Source organism: Mytilus edulis, chromosome 1 (assembly GCF_963676685.1).
Source record: "Mytilus edulis chromosome 1, xbMytEdul2.2, whole genome shotgun sequence".
NCBI lineage: Eukaryota > Metazoa > Mollusca > Bivalvia > Mytilida > Mytilidae > Mytilus > Mytilus edulis.
In genome coordinates this window covers 1029672-1051435 of record NC_092344.1, presented here as the reverse complement: position 1 = coordinate 1051435, position 21764 = coordinate 1029672, and the positions used below count along the sequence as shown (strand labels likewise).

The 21764-nt window shown below is 30.0% G+C and overlaps 1 protein-coding gene across 27 annotated transcripts in view; it reads left to right on the top strand.

Moving 5' to 3' along the window:
• LOC139521208 (receptor-type tyrosine-protein phosphatase S-like) overlaps positions 1-21764 on the top strand; it is a 151906-nt gene that overhangs the window by 70071 nt on the left and 60071 nt on the right. For 16 of the 27 annotated variants that reach the window (XM_071314585.1, XM_071314596.1, XM_071314779.1 and 13 more), the window contains 6 exons: positions 6791-6826; positions 11108-11413; positions 15864-15878; positions 16341-16370; positions 17426-17617; positions 18428-18538. In XM_071314585.1, the coding sequence (XP_071170686.1) occupies positions 6791-6826; positions 11108-11413; positions 15864-15878; positions 16341-16370; positions 17426-17617; positions 18428-18538 (690 nt within the window). Of the gene's footprint in view, positions 1-6790; positions 6827-8956; positions 8994-11107; positions 11414-15863; positions 15879-16340; positions 16371-17425; positions 17618-18427; positions 18539-21764 lie in introns of those variants that run through there. The other 11 variants (XM_071314676.1, XM_071314685.1, XM_071314694.1 and 8 more) reach the window with 7 other exon arrangements.

Genomic DNA, 21764 nt, shown 5'->3' with positions numbered 1-21764 from the left:
ATGAAAATGTGTCGCCAAATCAAAATGTTGTAAAAACTTTTATAACAACAAGATTTCTTATAATCATTGAAATATGATGAAATATTTGATTTGTATAAATATAAAAAAACAAACTCGATCCACATGTTGTTATGTAAAGTGGATTGATGACTTATCCCCTTGTCATTTTGAAAGTGGTATTAAAACCTGTTACCAATGTATAAAGTCATATATAAGTGGATTTTAATAAATATAATTGATTTACGATACATTTTAATTTGTAAATATAAATTTTATCCAGGAAACAAAAGATTTCTGGAGCCAAAGTTTGATATTTAGTAGTTTAATTTCAATTAAATCCAGATTAATTGGTGATAATTCTAGTTTGAACATTTATATCTGTGTGATGATGAATAAATTTTGAAAAATAAAAGGAATCTGTAGGCATTCAGTACAGATTTGTCTTTCACTTATAATCAATAATGGGTCTAATTTTTAAATATTTTACCAATTAAAATGAAAATTCAAGGTCATGGCTGCAAACTTTTAACCCTGAACTTCTGCCTTTACAATGTCAATTTAAAGTCAGCAATAGAATCTATAAGTTAAGAAAAGGAGACAGACATTGAACTCTATCAAAATGTCAGCAATACATATACTATATGCAGATAAAGCAGTTTCTTAACGTGGCAAGACAGACTAAAATGTTTTCAAAAAATGAAGAGTCATGCCACATCTTTTTATTAAATTGACATAGAAACAGTGTAAATTGAAGACAGATAATTATTAATATAGTCATTAAAACATACGCCTGGAGGGGGATGTTTAACTTGTTGTAATGTCACCTTAGTGTGCGTTTGATTTGTCATCTTGTGTAATTGCTACATAACAATAAAACACTGTACGATTTGTTTGTTTATAACTGATTATTTGTTTGTTTGGCTCTCCACCTGATTTTATTGTTAAGAACCAATTGACAGAACTTGGTATGGCAGTTAAACCATGTACTATTAATTCTTGTCAATAGCAAATAATGACTATAATGTACATGTATACAATTATTGCATTATTCACTTTATGGTTGTGGAAAGTTATAAAAAAATAGGCTGATAAAGATTTAAAATTTGACAAATTACTGATTAAAAGATAGAAAATATGCAACATAGTTTCTAACCATGTAAAATAAGGAGCAGTCTTTTAAAATAAGTTAATCATTAAAGAAAAAAAACCATTAAATTTACATACACCTAAAAGCCCTTTTTATGCTTTTTTATTCATTGCCAGATAATAAAAAAAACATCAGCAAATTTGATGTTCTCTACTTGATTAAAAGTTAGATAAGAAATTGCAACCAAATATTTTGGGAGATAATGAACCCCTGGGTTTGAATTATGATGAATGACAGGCCTACAACCCTAAATCTTTTTTAACTTTGTAAATTAAGGGACATCCTTCAAAATACTAAAGCTGCTGTTGCCTAACCTTGTTGAATTCAGTTCTATTGAAGTGTTAGAAGTAAATGGGGGGGGGGGGGGGGGGGGGGGGGGGGGGTAGATGGTAGATGTTTCTTTAATGGTTGATTGTTTTCCAGATCAATTATGATAATATAGCTTAAAAGCTAAAATGATGTGCAATAGCCAAATGAACAATACAATATTCTAAGAGACACTTTTCTAGTAATTTAACAAGATACTTTTGACATTCAATGACTTTGGAATTACCAATACAAAAAGTTGGAGAGTTTATCTAATAATTATTGAATTCTACATGTTTGTAGTAAAAATATAAAAATGGCAATAAATACTAACTAATCATAGATAATTCAGTGATATGAAGTTTAATCCCCTAAGGGGCTAGCATCTATTATAGTCTACTACTATAGTGTGCGTATTACGAAACTATACAATAATTGTAACACTTGTCTTTTACTAGACAGTTATAATATATATTTGATCAATTTGTTTTCTGATCCGATGAATCATCAACCGGAATTCTGTTGGATGATAATGAAAATATTTATTGGCGTAACATTTTTGAAATGAGAAACTCAGGGGGGTAACAGATAGTTTTGCTCCTGTGTAGATCAGATATTTGCATTGTTGTTTAAATATTAATAACACAGAATCAAAAAGCCTTTGATTTTTTGTAGAGAAAATAATTGAAATTCACTAGGATGAATTCCTTTTCAAAAATATGAAACAGAAATATTAAAATGTAATCTCCATGAATTTCTGTCTGGTTTGTTTGTTCACTTCTAATGGATTAAAATCAGTTCATTATTGTAATTTTTTGCAAAGGTCTTTGTTCTTACCTATATAGCTAGTATATCATCTTTCCAAAGGTCTTTGTTCTATGTTATAGCTATTTGTTTTTGAAATGGTCCTTCAAATGTCTTGTGGCCTTGTGGGTGGGGGTTTAAACAAAAATATGATAATTTTGGAACATAAGCTAGTGAATCGATAATTTGGAAATTCTGCATGATTTTGAATTATTTTTCATCCAAAATTATTTCTTTTTTCAAAACCATACAAATGGAAGTTTTAACGACATTGACTGGCTATACAGCCCTCGCATGGTCAGTATTCAAAACCATGAAGCGTGGTGACTATTTTTACTAACCCAATTCTTATTTACTGGACATTATTACTTGGTGTCAGTGTTCAATTGCCAGTTCAGGTTTCTAGTAGTATAATTTCTCCATTCACTGGATAATGACGTCCATAGCCGTAAGATATTTGAGTCATCCCAGCCGCTAGTAATGTTTATGTATGCATCAGAAGGTTTTCTCTCTATATCAAGTTTTTCATCAAATTGATTCGGTCAAACGTTGATAGGTATTTGATATCAGATGTTTAAGCCCTAAGACATTGATTACAGATCCACTATAATTTGTGTAGTCGGGAAGGATGAATATTGAAGATCAGAATGACTTCACTGCAGATAGACATGTTCTGCATAATTCACATTTTTCCTAACGATTGTTTACTATCTATTAATTCAAATCTTTGATATTTTGATTTAGCGTTGAAAAATTGTATAGAAATAAAAGATGTGGTATGATTACTATGATAGCCAATGAGACATCTCTATATCACTTTTGTTTTTAATAAAAAGTAAGTTGATGCCTATGCATAAGAAAAATGGGGGAAAACACAAGACAAAGCAGATCCTGCTCCACTACTGGCTCCTGTCGGGTTTCTCATGACAAATCTGGTTATAAAGTCATAATCATTGAAGTTCCAATCAAGTATAGGAGAGTTGGACCATGGCTACAACAATTGGATTATGTAGATGAATTTTTTTGACACAAATGTTCCATTGCTTAAACCAAATCATAAAGCATGGGATCCATACAATTTGTAAAGAGACTGGTACTGTTGGTTCAATAGATTCTTTGTAAGCCTCTAACAGACTTTATATCCGTTAGATTCTATTAAGTATGGGTTATATTCTAACTTTTCTAACTTTTTGTAAGCCTCTAACAGACTTTATATCCCTTAGATTCTATTAAGTATGGGTTATATTCTAACTTTTCTAACCCTCTAACAGACTTTATATCCCTTAGATTCTATTAAGTATGGGTTATATTCTAACTTTTCTAACAGACTTTATATCCCTTAGATTCTATTAAGTATGGGTTATATTCTAACTTTTCTAACTTTGTAACCCTCTAACAGACTTTATATCCCTTAGATTCTATTAAGTATGGGTTATATTCTAACTTTTCTAACTTTGTAACCCTCTAACAGACTTTATATCGCTTAGATTCTATTAAGTATGGGTTATATTCTAACCTTTATATCCCTTAGATTCTATTAAGTATGGGTTATATTCTAACCTTTATATCCCTTAGATTCTATTAAGTATGGGTTATATTCTAACCTTTATATCCCTTAGATTCTATTAAGTATGGGTTATATTCTAACTTTTCTAACTTTTTCAGTAATAATCAATGCTGTCTAAGAGAATGTTCACATAAATTACACTCAGAATATATGGCTTAAAACAATATAACCACTAGCTGTTAAAACTATGTATATTTGCTGTATCTGAGAATCAATGAAGTTAGGTTCAAGTGATCTATGTTAATTGGAAGAATATTGACTTTTAAGTTTGATGATTTTCTCTATCGGTAAGAGATACTTGGGACATTATGCACTGCATGATATTGTCATCAATAATTTAAAAGAATGATAATTAATTGATAACCTGTTATAAGAGGGAATGAAATAGAAATAATAATTTTAAAAGCATTTGTACCCGGATTCACTTGTTTTGAAGAAAATTGACTATTTTCAATAATTTGATTGAAACTGTTATGAGATAGCACTCTGAGATGTGTGAATAATAGATGTACAGTTGTCAGACATTTCTATAATTTAGTCTTTGGGGAATGTTGGCAAAATTGGAAGGTAGAATGTAGAAAAAATGTTTGTGTTTCATCTGTGAAGTGTAGATTGAATTTTAATGAGTTATAATTGATTTTGATTTTTTAGAGTTAGATATATGGTGCAGCATTGATGAGTCATACACAAGATCCATGCATATAAATGAAAAGAGATGGGGGTTCAAAATGTCGTAGTCGTTAATGTCAGGCGTCTATGTTCTGTTGTAATATCAATAATGTTTTAAATGATATTTCGAGTGATTAAGGAATTAAGCCGATCTCTGTTTGGAAGGAATAGTGTGCATTTGACATTGACCATTTTAACGTTATTGTTCTCAAAACACAATAATCGCACAAAAAAAATGCCTACTATTATGAAAACAGAAAGACAACAATTTCAACCTATACTGCGCATTACAAAGCTTACAGGCACTTTAAGGATTATAAATCAGTGAGTTAAGGCAAATATCAATACATACAATTACTTTTGTCATTAAATTATAATTGTCCATCCATTAATTATAATGACCACCAGTAAAGCTTCAGTGGTCACCAAAGGGCATTGTGTAGATTGAACTATGATAACAAATGCTGGTTTATAGCCTTAATAGCTATTATAGTCCTCCTCAAAAGTTTACATTTGTAGTGGATATTCAGAATGTTAAATTTGCATGATATTACATGAACAAAATTTTTGATAAAAGCATTTTGTCACACTTTAATTTGGCATTGCAATTGTCCAATTTTTACAAAATCCAATCTTTCATTTGTGTAACTAAAGGTTATATTTCATTTGCATCATTTTGGGTGGCATCACTTTCAGGATTCTTCAGCTATATCTCTTTACAAATTGAAATAAAAAAAAAAATACCATAGACATTCTTTTTTTTTTTTTTTTTTTTTTTTATATATATATTCAAGAAATCCTGTCTTTCAACAATTTTCACATTTTTGTGTCAACAAAGAAAATTTGTGTTGTTCAAGTGACCACTAATATGCTTTTACCTTTTTCTTTGGTTAATGACTGGTTATAAAATGTATCAGCATATTCAGAAACTGCATTGTCTTTTTAGGGTTATACATTTTTTTTTAATCAAAATCATATGTGTATTGGAGTATAGGCATTATATCCATTTTTGTTGAGCCTGCGACAAAAGCCGCAGAAAGCTCAACATTAGAATAGTGATGGGGCAGCAGCAGCTTTAGTGAACTACTTAAAGATTTATATTTTATAAGGTGGAGGACCTAGATGCTTTATACTTTGTATATAGATGCCTTATGTTATGGAGTTTTTGTCTGTCACTTGTCCATTGCACTTGATGTAATTTCATGGTTCAGTGACTACTTTGAAAAAAAGTTAATATTTTTAGTAATTTTATTTTCTCTCTTAGTAGGAGTAACAGGATATCTATATTTGGTATTTGTGTACATTGCAAGATTGTCAACCTGTCAGACAGTTTTCACGTGATCTCTACCTCATTTCATGGATCAGTGAACAAGGTTAAGTTTTGGTGATCTGGTTTTTATCTCAGATACTATAAGCAATATAAAGGTCTACTATATTTGGTTGGTGGAAGGTTTGTAAGGTGTACATGTTTGGCTGGCAGGGTTCATATGACCTTGACCTAATATTCTTGGTTCATTGATCTATTTTAAGTTTTCCTGGTTAAGTTTGTTTCTTAGATGTGCTATACTTCAAGTTTATTTGTTGTGAGGAATGATTGAAAGGTGTTTATGTATTTCAAATTTGGTTTATCTGACCTTGACCTCATTTTCTTGGATCATGTTCATGTGATAGGTGTAAAGCTGTATTTTTAGGACTAAATGGTGCATTGTGACTGATGTTATAAAATTGAAAATGGTGTTCAGTTTAGGTTTGTTGAAGAATAGACTAAATATAAGAGCCTTGAAATAAAAAAAACAAAAAAACAAACAATACATTCTACTAAATAAAGCAATGCTGAAACAAAATACAATGCATATCATACACATGTTGACTCCATTAGGAATAATAGTAAACTTGGTTTGTCCATTCTGACCTCTAAAACTCTGGATACTTACTGCTTGATTTAGTTTAGTCTGTTTATTACTATAAAAATGATGGAGGATGGGGTTAATATAGGATGATAAACTAGTTAAGAATAAAAATCTAATAGATAAACATGGTATCTAAGTAACCTGGTATTACATTACAGAAAACTAATTGTGCTACTCTCTGGACTCATCTTATTTAGATAAGTCATAGACCTAGAAAATTGAAGTCATTGAAAGGAGGTATAACATAGAAATTGAGGAGGAAGGTCTGAATGTTTTTGAAATAGCCTTCAAATCTTTACTAGGGAAGTGCTTCTTTCATACTTATGTTAATCTATCCCAACTGATTTCTGTAAAGCAGATAATTTATTTAAGTTATAAATGTTTCAGATTTCAAGGAATTCCTTTACCTTACACCTCTATTCAGTAAGTTTTATCCTGACCAGGGATAGGCATGGCTTAATTTAACAATTTTATAATAACCAGTAACAGTTAAATCATCAATTGCTTTGCTTTGTTAACATTACTTTTTTATCGACTCCTAGGAGTCGATATTAAGAATTGAACGATGGACAATTAGTGCGTGAATTTTTCTTGCTACCTGATTGGAAGATATTATGAGACGTGAATAATCAAAGTTTATTGATTGGTTAGGCCAATCCAAACCTTGTAAATGTCCTTCAATCCCGTAGAGTATCGGATTTGTCCTATCTATTTTAGCAATTAGATTTTGCCTGGTCATTAATCATACATATTCATGATATTGGTACACAGGTAACTTTTATCTATAAATAGTCGAATCTTCTGGAGTTTGGTAAACAACAACGTTAAATGATATATACTACTTCATAACGTGTGACCCCACGTGTGTGGTAAAATTTGTTGATTGATGCACGTGGCTATTCTAGTAAATGAATTAAATTAATCTACAAAGCGAGAGCACTTTCCATTTTCCTCAGCTAAGAGTCGACTAGCCCTTTTTGAAAGGCTAATGCTTGTATGACATAGAAATTGAGGTCATTGGTGGGAGGAAGGTCTAAAAGTTTTAGAAATTGCCTTCAAGCTTTGACCTAAAAGACGGTCTTAACCAGGGATTGCTTTAATAAATAATGTTAATCTTAATAGATTTCTATATAGATTTTTTTTTTTTTTTTTTTAAGTTATAAAATTATTAGATCATACATAAAAACTTTTTCAGATAGGACAGGTTCAGGTTTCTTTGAGAAATTAGTCATAGTTTTCAGTAAGTTTAATTCTGACCAGGGACCAGGCATCACTTATCTTTTAATTTTACAATTTTATAATTACTAATAACTGTTATCTTAAATCATATTATCTCTCTTGCTTTGTTAAGGCCATAAAAAAGATTATGTTTGTTTGCCTTAACCCTACCTTACCAAAAAATAGCTGCCTACTCTAAATCTTTTATTGTCTTGATGTGAAAAAGTTTTTTTTAATCAGATCGGCATAGACATTTGACACTTTAATTTCTCTTTGTCGGAAAAAAAAAAAAAAGAAAATGCTTTAGCCTTTGGGTAGGGTTTGGACAAACCAAAATATTGTTTAAGTGTGGCCTAACCTTTTTTTAATTTACATCTCTGTATCCAGTCTTGAGGTTTCTCATTATAACACATTCTTACACACCTTGACTTAAAGTCACCACATAATGTATTCACATTGTACAAACCCACGATATTAATCAAAAACAAAATGATGGGAGTTACGTTATTTATTATTTTAATTATCAATAGAATCTGCAAAGTTAAATGTACAGACTGAAAGTTGCAAGATATAAACAATGGAAAAAAATAAATAGGTGCATTAATCCTTCCTAAATTTTTTTTATTAAGAACAGTTGAATATATCCATTGTTTGATAAAATAAAAAAAAAAGGAACAAAAGTTTTATTGTGATTGGAAGTGAGCACAAAATGAATTATATCTTTGATGTATTTGTCACAAAAAAAAGTTAGACTTTATCCATTGATTCTTATAGCCCATAACTTATATACAATCAAATATTTCAGAACTGATGTTGTTTTGTTTTTGGTTGATATCAATGCTTTTTCATAAATAAATGTACTTTTATATGCTTTGTCAGATCACAGTCCAGTATACCAGTATTTTTTTGTATTTATTTCATATATATATCCATGATCTCACTAAAATTCAAGCCACTGTGGTCAGATTAAACACGCAGATATAAAAAAGGGTAGAAGCTAATTAAATGATTGTGTCGCATGGTTTAAGATAAACCATAGATGTAATACCCATGTGTATTACATCAATGGATAAACCAAAAGCCTACTAACACAGCTGAGTTGTAATGTTGTTGAAACAGCAATAAGTTACTTATAAGAGAATTTTCAAAATCTGATTTTTGGGCCAGTTAGCTATGTAATTTTTGATACCTGAGTGTTCCTGTAAGTTGGTACTGTAATCAAAAAATTACTGTTGATTAAGTCTGTGTAATATGTATTTTGTAATATATGATCATTATTATAATCGATGAATTTCAATAAATTTATTATGTATTTTGACTGATTTTACAGCAAGCATCTCCCCATTCTTCAGATATGTAGAATTAATAAATTGTAAGTCCCATTTCAAACCAAATGTAGGCATGCATTATTTAAATGATGACAAAAGTACTGTAAAAAAAAATGTCCAAAATAATCCACAAAAATGTTCACAAAATCTACATGCATGCCTAGTTTAGAATATTACTGGAAATCTTTTTCAAGGCACATACTTTCTTTTTGTCTCACATATTCCAACTTTTATAGATAGTGCTTTTCGACAGTCACTTTTCTAAACGTACTATTTTTATTTAAGTAATGCCTGTCTATTGGTATGAAGACAGACAGGAAATGTTTCTTAAATGAAGTTACCTCCCTTTATCATATACATTCACAATTTTTTTCATAGTTTTAAAATGTTTTATTTTGAACTTAAGATAATGTTGTGCATGAAATTTCTCAATACCTTTATTTACTAGAGAATATTAAATGTCATTTTTTTTAAGCCAGATAATTATCTTGTTTATATGTTCATTGGTTTAATGAATAAAGTTAGAGATATAATAACAAAATGTCTGGCCATGGTTGTCAAACTTTTATAATATTAAAATCAGATAAAATTTAAGTTGACATCACATTTTCTAAGGTAAGGTGACCTGTAGGTAACATTAAGTCATTTTAAATAAGGAGGACCATTAATGACATAATTTTTAATCCTTTAGGAAAATAAATGTATAGAATTAACAAACATTGAATTAAAAATAAGGAGACATTCGTCTGTAGCAATTGATGTAGAGAAATATTGCTGTCCACGCTTCAGTAATCTAGTATTGATGTCCACCCTGCAAGAATCCAGTGTTGATGTCCACCCTGCAATAATCCAAGATTTATATCTGACCTATATTGTATCTATTAAGTGAAAGAAAACCCCATATGATACACACCACAATGAAATTAAATAAATAAGCTTATTTGGTCGGGTTGTTGTCTCTTTGACACATTCCCCATTTCCATTCTCAATTTTATTATCTTGGTTAAAGATTTGACAGTAATTTTTTGTTCTTTTTTTATCTTCAAAATATTAATTTTCAGTAATGAATTAGATGTAAAGGGAGGTCACTCATTTCATTTCCTGTTTGAATTTTTTCACAAATATGAATGTTGAATTTATTGTTGTATTTTAATTCTTATATCTTTAATTATTTGTTGGAATCATCGTAGCTGTGACTTTTAGAAGAGATAAAGTGTCCTGCCTCTACCCAACATACCTTTGTTCCAGTTGCAGTCCATATTGTTTTCAACCCTTTAAATCATTAAGTCATGACATGAATATTCAAGAAATATTTGCCACTGGACATTAAGCAAGGAATAATCAATCAATGATTTACTATGCTGGGCTTACCTCTCTATAATTAGTTCTTGTCTTGATATATTTATATATAAGATATTTGTCACTGGACATCAAACAGGACACAAATTAGTAAATCAATGAAAATCTGACATATTGAAAGTTAACTTTACTTCATTTTTCTATAGTTTTTACATTACTGGTTCCAACAAATAATTCTGGATATAAGTGTTGTATACAATTTTAAATTTTTACTAAAATGCTTTTAAGTCATATTTGTAAAAGATTTTATGGGTTTCTTTTAAAGTTTAAAATGTATATTCGTCATTAAAACTTTTTGTAGTAAATTGAACATATAGATAAAGAATGTACTTATCTACATGAAATAAGAAACAGACAAAAAAGTTCAATGAAAGCACAAATACATCTCTTAATTCATAATATGCAAATGTTGAATTAAACAAGATAGTGTCTGGTTAATTTCTAAAACTTGAGTTTTTTCCAAAAAATTTCTTTGACTGTTTTTTCTTATGTTGACCTCTATGTCTTTTTAAGTACATGTTTATTTTAATTTTTACAAAAAAAAGACTAATCGAGTTGAAAGGTCTTTATATTGGCATACACTCCGAAACATTTTTTTGGTTCTATAACTGAATTTGATAACCTATGTAATGAAGACACAAATAATCTTATTACATGCATTATATACATTCTTTTTCTCAATTGAAGACACAATTTATGTTAATGAAGAAAATAGTTGTAGTGTGTAAACTTGTTAGTTTAATGTCTTTATACTGAAATGTTCAAAATTTAAAGAGTTTTTGTTTTTCTGTCTTTTCAGCTGAACCAGCCATCACACTATTCCTCCGTAACATGTCAGTAGCTGAGGAACAGACTATAAGCTTTGTTTGTAAAGCCTCTGGTAGCCCAATGCCAAAATTTACATGGTATCGAGACAATAAAAGAATTAAAGCTGTCAATAGACAACGATATGAAATTAAACCAATGCCTCATGGAAGTGTACTCCGAATAGAACCTGTCAAGGCTAGGCGAGATTCTGGAAAATTTACTTGTGAGGCAGAAAATGATTATGGTGATAAAGTACAAACTAGTGCTTTTTTACATGTATACCCAGTTGATCAAAAAGGTAGGTAACTCTGCATATTATCTGCTGTTCCTTTAAAAAAAGAAATAATTCAGACATTAACAAAAGATGAGTGATGTAATGTGCAGGGTTTTTTATAAACTGAGTTGTATGTTAGTTGTGTGAAGGAATGCACATACTTTCTGTTAGTTTATCCATTATTAAATAGCTATTAAACCCCTGGAGTCATTTTTACATTAAAAACTTATGACTAAAATTGATCATAATTATACTAAATTGTTCATGACTTACTATCAATTTTATCCGTAAGTTTTATTGTGAAACCAATATTCCTGCTTCTAAGTGGACATATAAGGTTACTCATTTTGTCTAATCATTTTGGTCAGTCTGAAATCTAACAGATGTTTCCAATTCTAAATTTTGACAGACTTTTGGATTATTACATAATGGTAAGCTACAGATCAAGCTTGAGATGACATTCTTATCATAGAGTTATCTTCCTTGGCACTTTATAGCAAATCACTTGAGTTAACTCCCTTATTGTGCTTAAAAGTATTTAGAATCGTCATCAATTAATTCTGTGTATCATAAAATTTCTCAAATTGTATAATTAAAGTAAAATTGCATTAGTGCATGCCTTGTCAACGTTTAATGTTATTTAGTATACAATTAATCGTTGACTCATTCATACCTGATATTTTATGGTATATTTAAAACAATGAAGGTTACTTGTAGGCTATAGTTTGTTTATTTGTTCCGATTGAGGTTAAACAAATACTATTTGATTATTTTAAATAGTAAATCAATATTCATGCACTGTATCACTCCACTTAAGTATTAATTTCATATAGTATACCTGCAGGAGAAAGGCAATTAGATATTGAATGCCTTTATTACCAACTATCAGGAGCTATGTAAATGACATCCATATTGACAATGCTATACATTTAAGGCCATTTTATAATTCTGAGGTTTCAGACCAGTGAATTGTGTGAAGTTTTCAAGATATTGAACTACATTAGTTTAAAAAATGAAAAAAAAAAGTCTTTTGTTTGTCAAGCTGTAGAACTGTGGGAAGCCACAATTAATACTTTTCCCAACATTGTTTATGCTTTCTTGTTTTCATATTTAATATTTTTGGTACAGTAAATTCCGTTTGATAATTAATGGAATTAAAAATCCTATTCGTACATAATATTTATAATGATAGTTAAAGTAACAGATAAATGTAATGGATGCTCTGTCCCATTGATAAATGTGATGGATGCTCTGTCCCATTTATACATGTAATGGATGCTCTGTCCCATTTATACATGTAATGGATGCTCTGTCCCATTTATACATGTAATGGATGCTCTGTCCCATTTATTAATGTAATGGATGCTCTGTCCCATTTATACATGTATAGCAAGAATTAGAAAGTTGCCATAATTTCAGAATAAACAGTACATTTCAGAAAGTATTGTGTAAGACTAGTTGTACCTAGGTTAAAACAAACCTATGGTTCCTTTTTATCACTTCATGGATCGTGTTTTATGGGAAACTATTGACGAAGACGCAGTGCCCAATAATTAAGCTTAGATCTTATTACGTAATCTCTCTAACTCTCTATGGGAAATAAATTTTAAAAAAGTTTTTTATTTCTCTTGTTCTGTCACATACAAATGTCATATGCAGAGGTTTTTCTTTGTATTGTTGTAGAAATATTCCTTAGACTTTCTATTGTAATTAGAATGAACCAAAACATAAAAATCCATAGAGGAGAAAAAATTTTGGGTAAAAATAGACTTTATTTTTTGTAGAATTATAATTATGTTGTCAGATACATGCAGACTTAAGACTAATTCTTATACAAACAGACTTAAAGCATTCTTATTCCGATACAAATGTATAATTTAGTGGTCAGTATTTCTCTAAATTCCATCAGAAAACCAGCCTAAATTGATTAGACTCAACTAATTATTGATTCAAAGGCTAAGAACAATACATTTATAGAAAACCTTTGTCTCATCCTTAACAGTGCATATCTGACATTTTGTCCCTAGTATTTAAGACCATTCTAGGGCTACTTATTAATTGAGGAATTAAAATTCTCTAAAATCAAAAATTGCTGATTTGATACCCGATCTTAATTATCCCCTTCTACATGACAGTATTTGGAGAACTTCCTTTCATAATTGTCTTTATTTAGAAAGTTAGGCTTGTTTCATGGAAATACGATTTCCGTTCTTGTGATGGAATATCTTTACGAGGGATTAACTGATGAAGATATCTTGTACTATTGGGCAATATCTTGATTCCCCATCATTCGTTCTGTCTTCAAGGAGGCAGACGTTTCACAGAGAATATGCTTTATACAGGACGATGATGCATATTGATTTTATGCAAGAACAAATGTTGCCATGGAAATAGAATTGAGCTTTCTAAAATTGTTTTTACTTCCTTTCATGAATATTTTGGAGATTTTGGTGAAATTGGTTTTTTATATTGACATCTGAGCTGGTTTCTTTGTTGGAATGATTGAAATTTAAAAGTCATCGAGGATTTCTGGTGACATCGTCTGTAGAATGATCGCAGGTTTCTTTGAAAAATCAAATTTATAAAGCTATTATTAAAATTAAATCAAAAAGTATTCCATGTCAAGTTGACTGTCTTATGCTGTTCTTTTACTATGACTTAAATCATGCAAAAAATTATGGATTCTTGCTTTCAAATTGCCACAAATGAGTCAAAATAATTTGGGGGATGAAAAATCTTTCATATTAAAATGCTATGGCTTTTGTAAAAAAAATTGAAAAATTTATGAAGGAAAAAACAAAAAATTTTCAAACATACAATCCTTAATTTCAAACCCCAAGGGTGACTGGGGTATAGAATTATGGTCACTTGATCTTCTCCCGACCGGCAGTAAAACGCTTGCTGAAGTGGGGCGTCCGTTTGGCTGTGCAGGATGTATCAAGTTCACAGTCACGTCCGGTCAGAAGGGGGACGTTAAATCCGATGCCTCGTGTAAAGAGAATGCCATGCTCTTTGCAAGTTAAGAACCCTTGCAACAACTCTTTGAGGGGTCCGTAGGTGGCCTGTTGCAAGACAAAATTTCTGTCCCTATCCAATAGAGGCAGTCCAAATTTCCCCGACCATCATCCCAGATGGCCTCTATTGTATCAACCTACCTATTGTGATTATTGTGAACTTGTTCTCGTCCTGAATATGCATGAAAGATTTGCCACTGGGCGTTAAGCAACCAACAATCATTGCCATTGAAGGTGTACAATTCCATTGACATATTTACATATTCAGTGGTTTAACATGATATGTTATTGGGATAGACCCAAATTTAGTTCACATTCCATTAACTGTATGAGGACATACCATCTAAGCAGCTGTTTTTTTTATAAGAAGAAAATAAAAAATGTTTTAGAAGTGGTAAAAATGTAAATGATTGATTAGTTAAGGCAAGAGTGATTTATTCACTTATATAAAACTAGAAATTTTTGCAAGAAATATTTTGATTTGGAAGCAAACCCTTATTCCCTCCACTACCTAAAAAAAATAAAAAAATAAACAACAACAAAATGATTGTGACATATTTGCAAAAATGATAGTTTAAAATTTCTGAAATGAGATCAAAATAAAAACTGTTTTCCAATCTAGAAGTTTTTGTGTTTTTGGAAAGGGGGAAGATCTTCTTTTAAAGATATTTGTTTGTCAATGATTGTATTTAGCACCTGTTATACATAAAGTCATCATCATGATTACTTAGCAGTTCATTCATTCAACAAAACTTTGACAAACTTCCAACAATTCAGATGTGGGAGATTGGCTTTACAATTATCACATGAATCAGCGATCCTACAACAAAGAATTTAAAAAACATTTAATTATTTAAGTATTTATTTATGAATGGGTTTGAGACATAAGATTGTCTAGGATGTGTTTTATACAGAGTTTAAACCATCGCTGGAGGTGCACTTCAGTAAACTGTTAATGTCATATTTTGACAATAATAAAATAAGAGGTACATTTTTTATAAGCTACTTAGCCTAACTGAACACCCCCAGCAGTTTACAGTCTCCAAAGTCACTGTACATTTTTGATTAAGTGATAATCTTCTTGACCTTACTCAACACCCTCCAGTATTTTACGGCCACCAAAGTCACTGTACCCATCTACTCTTACGCTTCTTTGATTTAGGACCCAAACATTTATGGCATTAATAGGATAATGATTTATGAATATTGAGGTCATGTCAAATTGAAATATAAGTAATTTATTATGTAAATAATTCTGAAATATACCATGAAAAGTTAGTGCAGAACCATCTCATCATGAATAGTGATTTTCATTTTCTTCTAAATATAAAAAAAATAAATAATAAATTGTTCAGTTTATATGCTGTAAGTTCTGGAAAATGTTTCAGAGGTTTGTGTGATGTATTCTGAGTTGCCTCCCTTTCATCCATTAATATTTGTTTTACTGCACACATTTGTAGATTGGCCAGAAAAAGGTAAAAAGCCAGTTATCAATGGTGAAGGGTGTTATGCTTCAGACATTATAATGCAAAATCATAATCTTAAAACAATGCTTTCAAATAATGAAACCTTTTTATCTTGGCAAAGAGTAGATAATTCCACAGTATCTCTTGCTTTGAAACCTAGAATGCTTTATTAGAACTAACACAATATTATCAGTTTTATTAGACTAACTTGGGCAAACAGTATATATATATTTGTTTCTTACATTCTTGCAGAAAAGTAAAGGTTATTTTTATTTGAAAAATATTTTACATAGACTATTGGGAAATGTTCTGGACGCGGCAGTACAGTGCTTAACCAAAAAAGTCTGATAAATATGTGTAGGCTTGAAAATTTAGAGTTTTTAGGGAGGTAGTAAACAAAACTACTTTTTATATGGCCTTAATATTAACAATATATATATAGTAACAATACTAACAGAGTAATATTTACAGGTAATCCAAACTGGAAAAAAATGTATAAAGGTAAAAATACATGCTTAAAACTGTGCTATCCTAATTCCTAACGATTTATAGCCATTTTGTTGTAAACCTGGAGGAGAAATATTGCTTCACGCATTCTTGATATTGTTACCTGACAATCCACCCTTATACCTAAACAGTATACTGAAAGATGAGACCATAGTGAAAGATTTGTTTAGTTCATATTTCTTACATCAAGTCCTTTTAAATAGATTTGATAAACTTTTTGATACATTTTAAAGGAGAGTGGAACAATTGTGAGTTTTGTTGGCTCTGCTTTTAAGTTAATGGAAAAATTATGATCACATCAATTTAATATTGTTGTTTGTTTGATTTATTACCCCGAAAAAGGGTTGAAGATAATATCAAATTTATCTCTGATCAATCTCATCTTTCTTTTACAATAGATGTGAAAACTTTAATGCAAAAAAAAAAGTAGCTTATATTCTTTTGTAATGTTAAATATCTACATGTACCTGTTTAAAGTTCTTAAGCAAAAGACTTGATGGTTTTAGTACATTTATATATATTTATTGTCAATCTCGAGTTAAAAAATAAAGCTTTTAAAACATCTTTGAACGTAGGTACTCTTCTGTCATCAAATCTTTTGTTTCCATTCCTTTATACTATTTTATGTTGTAATTTGTTACCCGTATGAGCAAAGATAGATAACTCTAGTTGTTTTTATTTCCTAGTCGAACATTTCTATTTTCCTTCATTATTCTTTTTAACTGGTTGCTGATTCTTCTTAGCATAATCAGTGCTGATTTGTTTTTCACGTTGATATTATTTTTAACCAGAAGAGGTACTGTTTTCATGTTTGAGAGAAATTTAAAAGTAAGACTTGATATTTTTGACAGTTCATTCGATATGACAACTATTAAGAAACATGAAGATTTTGTACCAAAGAATTAACTGTCTTCATTTGTATAACATTACTAAAATTATTTATTTATTTATTATACTGAATTGGTTCAAAGTTAATTTAGATTCCTTAAAACTTAAGATTGAGAAACGAGATTCCCATTTAAAGAAAACCAATATTCTTTCCATTCCAGATATACCACAAGGCTATCCTAGAATAACAGTTAACCCTAAACTTAAATCTATAGAGAAAGGAAGGAATGCCATTATGAAATGTGAAGCTGAGGCTCCAGGGATCTATAACCAAGAACCAATCCAAATAGAATGGTTTAAAGATAAGATTCCTGTAGACTTAACTGATCCAAGGTTAACTAAAGTTGACCCAGGTAAAAATAGAATTCAGCAGAGCACACTGATTCAGATTAACTGAGTTGACCCAGGTAGTTCACCCTTTGTGATCTATGTGATGACCCAGGTAGTTCACCCTCTGTGATCTATGTGACACACACACACACCGTGAATATCAATGTCATGGAAAAATTTATGTCATACGTACAAAACTATTGAGCAGAAGGTTACTCCATTACTTGTACGGTTCAAATGCTAATAACACCTCATAAAAATGGGGTTTTGAGGTATATTCAAACAGTAGTGATTGGTCATAGAGCAGTAAAATAGAATTATGAATATGGCAGAGTTCAGCATTCAAAGATAATACATGGAGGAATGAGTTGGGTTTAAATGGAAACTGAAAGGATTGGAACACTAGAAATTCATGAATTTACCACCTAAGGTGCAATCTCTGTTGCAAAGAGTTCCCCGATTTTCATTTTGACTTCTGGTACTGAACACATATACTATTATCAGGCGTTAGGATTATATTGGTAGTTTAAAACTTTAAAATGCCTGTTGGTAAAAGTTGAAATGATGATTTTGTGTGAAAATAATACTTGATAGTCTGAAACAATAAGTTTGAGAGACTCGATCGCCCCATTTTTCACAAAAAAGTATTTAATCCTACAATAATCTAAGTGTTCAGCAGTACATGTAAGTGTTCAGCAGTAAATGTTTATTTTCTCAATGCACAATTTGTCAAAACCTTGAAATCAAGTATTCACAAACACATTTTTCCTTCAAATGAAACACAAAAATAAATTAATTCACAATAAGTAATAAAAATCTTAAATGTTTTACAGGATATCTACAGATACATAACAGTATGGAATCTGATCATGGTCGATATGAATGTGTGGCGTCTAACAGTAAAGGGGTAGCCTATTCATTTGCTGCTATGCTGTATGTTAAAGGTAGGTTACTGAAAACGTGTATTTGTTTCCATATAAACCACATACATTTAGCACTGAAAATTGCAGTCCCAAGAGTTGAAGTCACAGGGTGAAAAGTTGAATATTCCCTACATTGCTGTATTTCAAAGATAATAGTTGATTAAAATGTGTAACATGTCTTAAAAGATGCAGCAAAAGAAATTAATACTTTGTTAATTGTGTGTATATCAAAAATGAATATTCCTTTTTCAGTTTAGAATTGTTGTATTATATTCAAAGGGAGATAATTCAAATTTATCTGAACCAAAAATGTTGACTGACTATATTTTTCCACTATCTGTCAGGATTTTCATTTTTATCAGATCTTCAGAAATCATTATTTAATTAGGAACAGAAGACTTTTGAATGAAATCTATGCTTATTATTGATAAAAGGAAACTTTTTTGAAAAAAATGTTTTTTGAGCTGGTCAGTATGATCTCTTGACATCACTTTAACTAGTCAATGTGCTCATTCACGGCTCTTCAAAAATCTCTGTGGTCACAAGGCCATGTGAAGCAAATGAAAATTGTAATGTTCCATAGGTTGTTTAGGTTAAAATATGTTCCTAGTAATACTACAAATTAATAAAATTGGCTGTCATCACCAAGGGTAGCGCATGGAAATTTAAAGTTTTTAACAGCTCTATGTTAAGTTTTTAATTTGTTTGACTATTTGTAACATATATACTGTGAATATTGTTCCAGTCTTAGTTTTACTTTGGTTGACCAAATCTGGGTGAAACTATTTATGTTTTACTTCGAAAGTGATACGATCATTATTAACAGTTCATTTTCTTCTCCAGTTTGATCACTTTTTGAAAATAATGAGCTGATATTTGTTTTTTTATTGTATAATGAGTAGTTCTAGATAAATAAATACAATTTTATTTTACCAGTTTCATTATTATAAAATGTAGATATTTATTTATTTATGCTGCCATGGTTTATACATGATTGCAGAGAGTGGTGTTTTAATGCCATTCATCAATTTTTCAATCAATTTAGAAGCAAAACTGTCTGGTAAATTTAACTAAGTATATTATTTCCTCACTATATTATGTGAATGTCAAAATAACATAATAATGAAAAGTTGTAAAGAAATCTAGATTTGATGGAGTTTCTATGTAAGATTGTTACATTGAATATAATTCCTTCTGTTTCATGATATTTTCTCAGGCTTTAATACATACAAACAATATTTATGACACTAAATGTTAAAGATCTAATTACCCAGAATTTTGATGTTGTTTTAACTTGATATTTGATGGTAAAAAAACTTTCTTTAAATTAATAAAACATATGTTATAAAGAAGAAATCATCTAATATATCTTCAGAGAATAAGTTTCATCATGGTTTTACATTACAAGGAACTGCAGAATAGGTCTTGTGTTAAATCTTGTTGAAGGAAAATGTAAACATTACCTTGTATTTAAGTTAACTGACTGTGTAATAGGTATAACATTCACAAACATAATTAATGCATATTACTTTAACAGTTTTTTTGTGAACTCTGACTTGAAAATTAGTTAGAGTTTTATGACACACTCAGCTGGAAGATGTTGATAGGAATTTTAATCATCATAACTTATTTAAAGTTGCATGATTTTAATTAATTTTCTTTCCATAAGGAGATGTGATGTGATTGACTATGAGATAGATATAAGAAGATGTGGTATGAGTGCCAATGAGACAACTCTCCATCCAAGTCACAATTTGTAAAAGTAAACCATAATAGGTGAAAGTACGGTCTTTAACACGGAGCCTTGGATCACACTGAACAGAAAGCTATAAACGGCCCCAAAAATGACTAGTGTAAGGCTACACCAGTGACCAAAGGACTAGTTGGTAAATAACGACACTGCCTACAACAATGAGCTTTTTGTCATTTGTTTGTTATTTGGAAAAATAACATCAACTATTTTCTATCTTAAGTCTTGAAGAAGAATGAACCTGTAAAAAATCTCTAGGGAACATCACAAAAAAAAAAAGTATTTCATGTTTTCTGGTAACTTTGTTTTGTCTTCCCAGTGTGTTTATCTTCCATAACCTGTTTGAGATCAAAGTTAAATAAAAACATATAATAATAAACAAACCAAGAAAAATGCTTAAGTAGTTTTCACCAAGACATTTTAAATCATAACTGAGTGAATGTTGTAGGAAAGTGTAATATTGAAGTCCTACAGCTTTCAAAGCCATTATGAAAATAGAAAAATGATGTTCAGATAAAACTTTGATATAGTAAGGGTGGAACGTTTCAACAATGTTTGTATTTATTTAGATTGATACGTAAAGTAACTTTTTTCATAAGTTTGAAGATTGAAATTTCTTTCAATGAAGTATTTTAAACTAAATTTTGATAAGATGAAAGACCCCCCATAAACTGATATATATCTGTCTTCATACATGTATTTACATTGCTTACTTATCCCAGCTAATATTTTTTTTTAAATTGATTTTTTTAAAATGTTAAAATATTTGATCTATAGTACTAATTTAAAGGTCTAGTGTGAAATATTGCTTTGTACTGTGTCCCTTTTCTGTCTCAAAGATATCCTTTCTCTTATTTCCATTTTGTTTTCCTCTAATAAGACACATAGAACTTGGTTATCTCTTGTATGAACATTTTTAATTTTATTTCCAATAGAATGAAAAAAAGTAGTTCGGAAACATCATTATATCAAAGTTATAAGATAAAGGTAAAATAACCATTATATCAAACTCCCAAGAAAAATTCAAAAGATATCCTTTATTAAATACCAAAATCAAAAGCTCAAACACTTCAAACAAATTGATAACAACTGTCAAATTCCTGACTTAGTACAAGCATTTCCTTTGTAAAAAAAATGGTGTATTAAACCTGGTTTTATAACTAGCTAAACCTCTCATTGTAGAACAGTCGTGTAAAAATTGTTGTTGCATAATAGTATGTTGGCAATGAGGCCACTGGTTCCCATTGAAACAAATGTGTAATAAACTTAGGTTTATCTTAAATGATGACCCACAGAAAAAAACTAATATCAGAAAAAAAATGTCAGAATAGTCTATAGGTTGGAATAGATAGCCTGTGTGAATATCATCAATACAACTAATTGTCCTATTTTCAATTCATTCTAAAACAAAAACTTAGAAAAAAAAAATATTGGTACATGATAGGCTGAACCATAAATAAATTGATATTATTCCACCTTGATAAAAATTGATTAAAA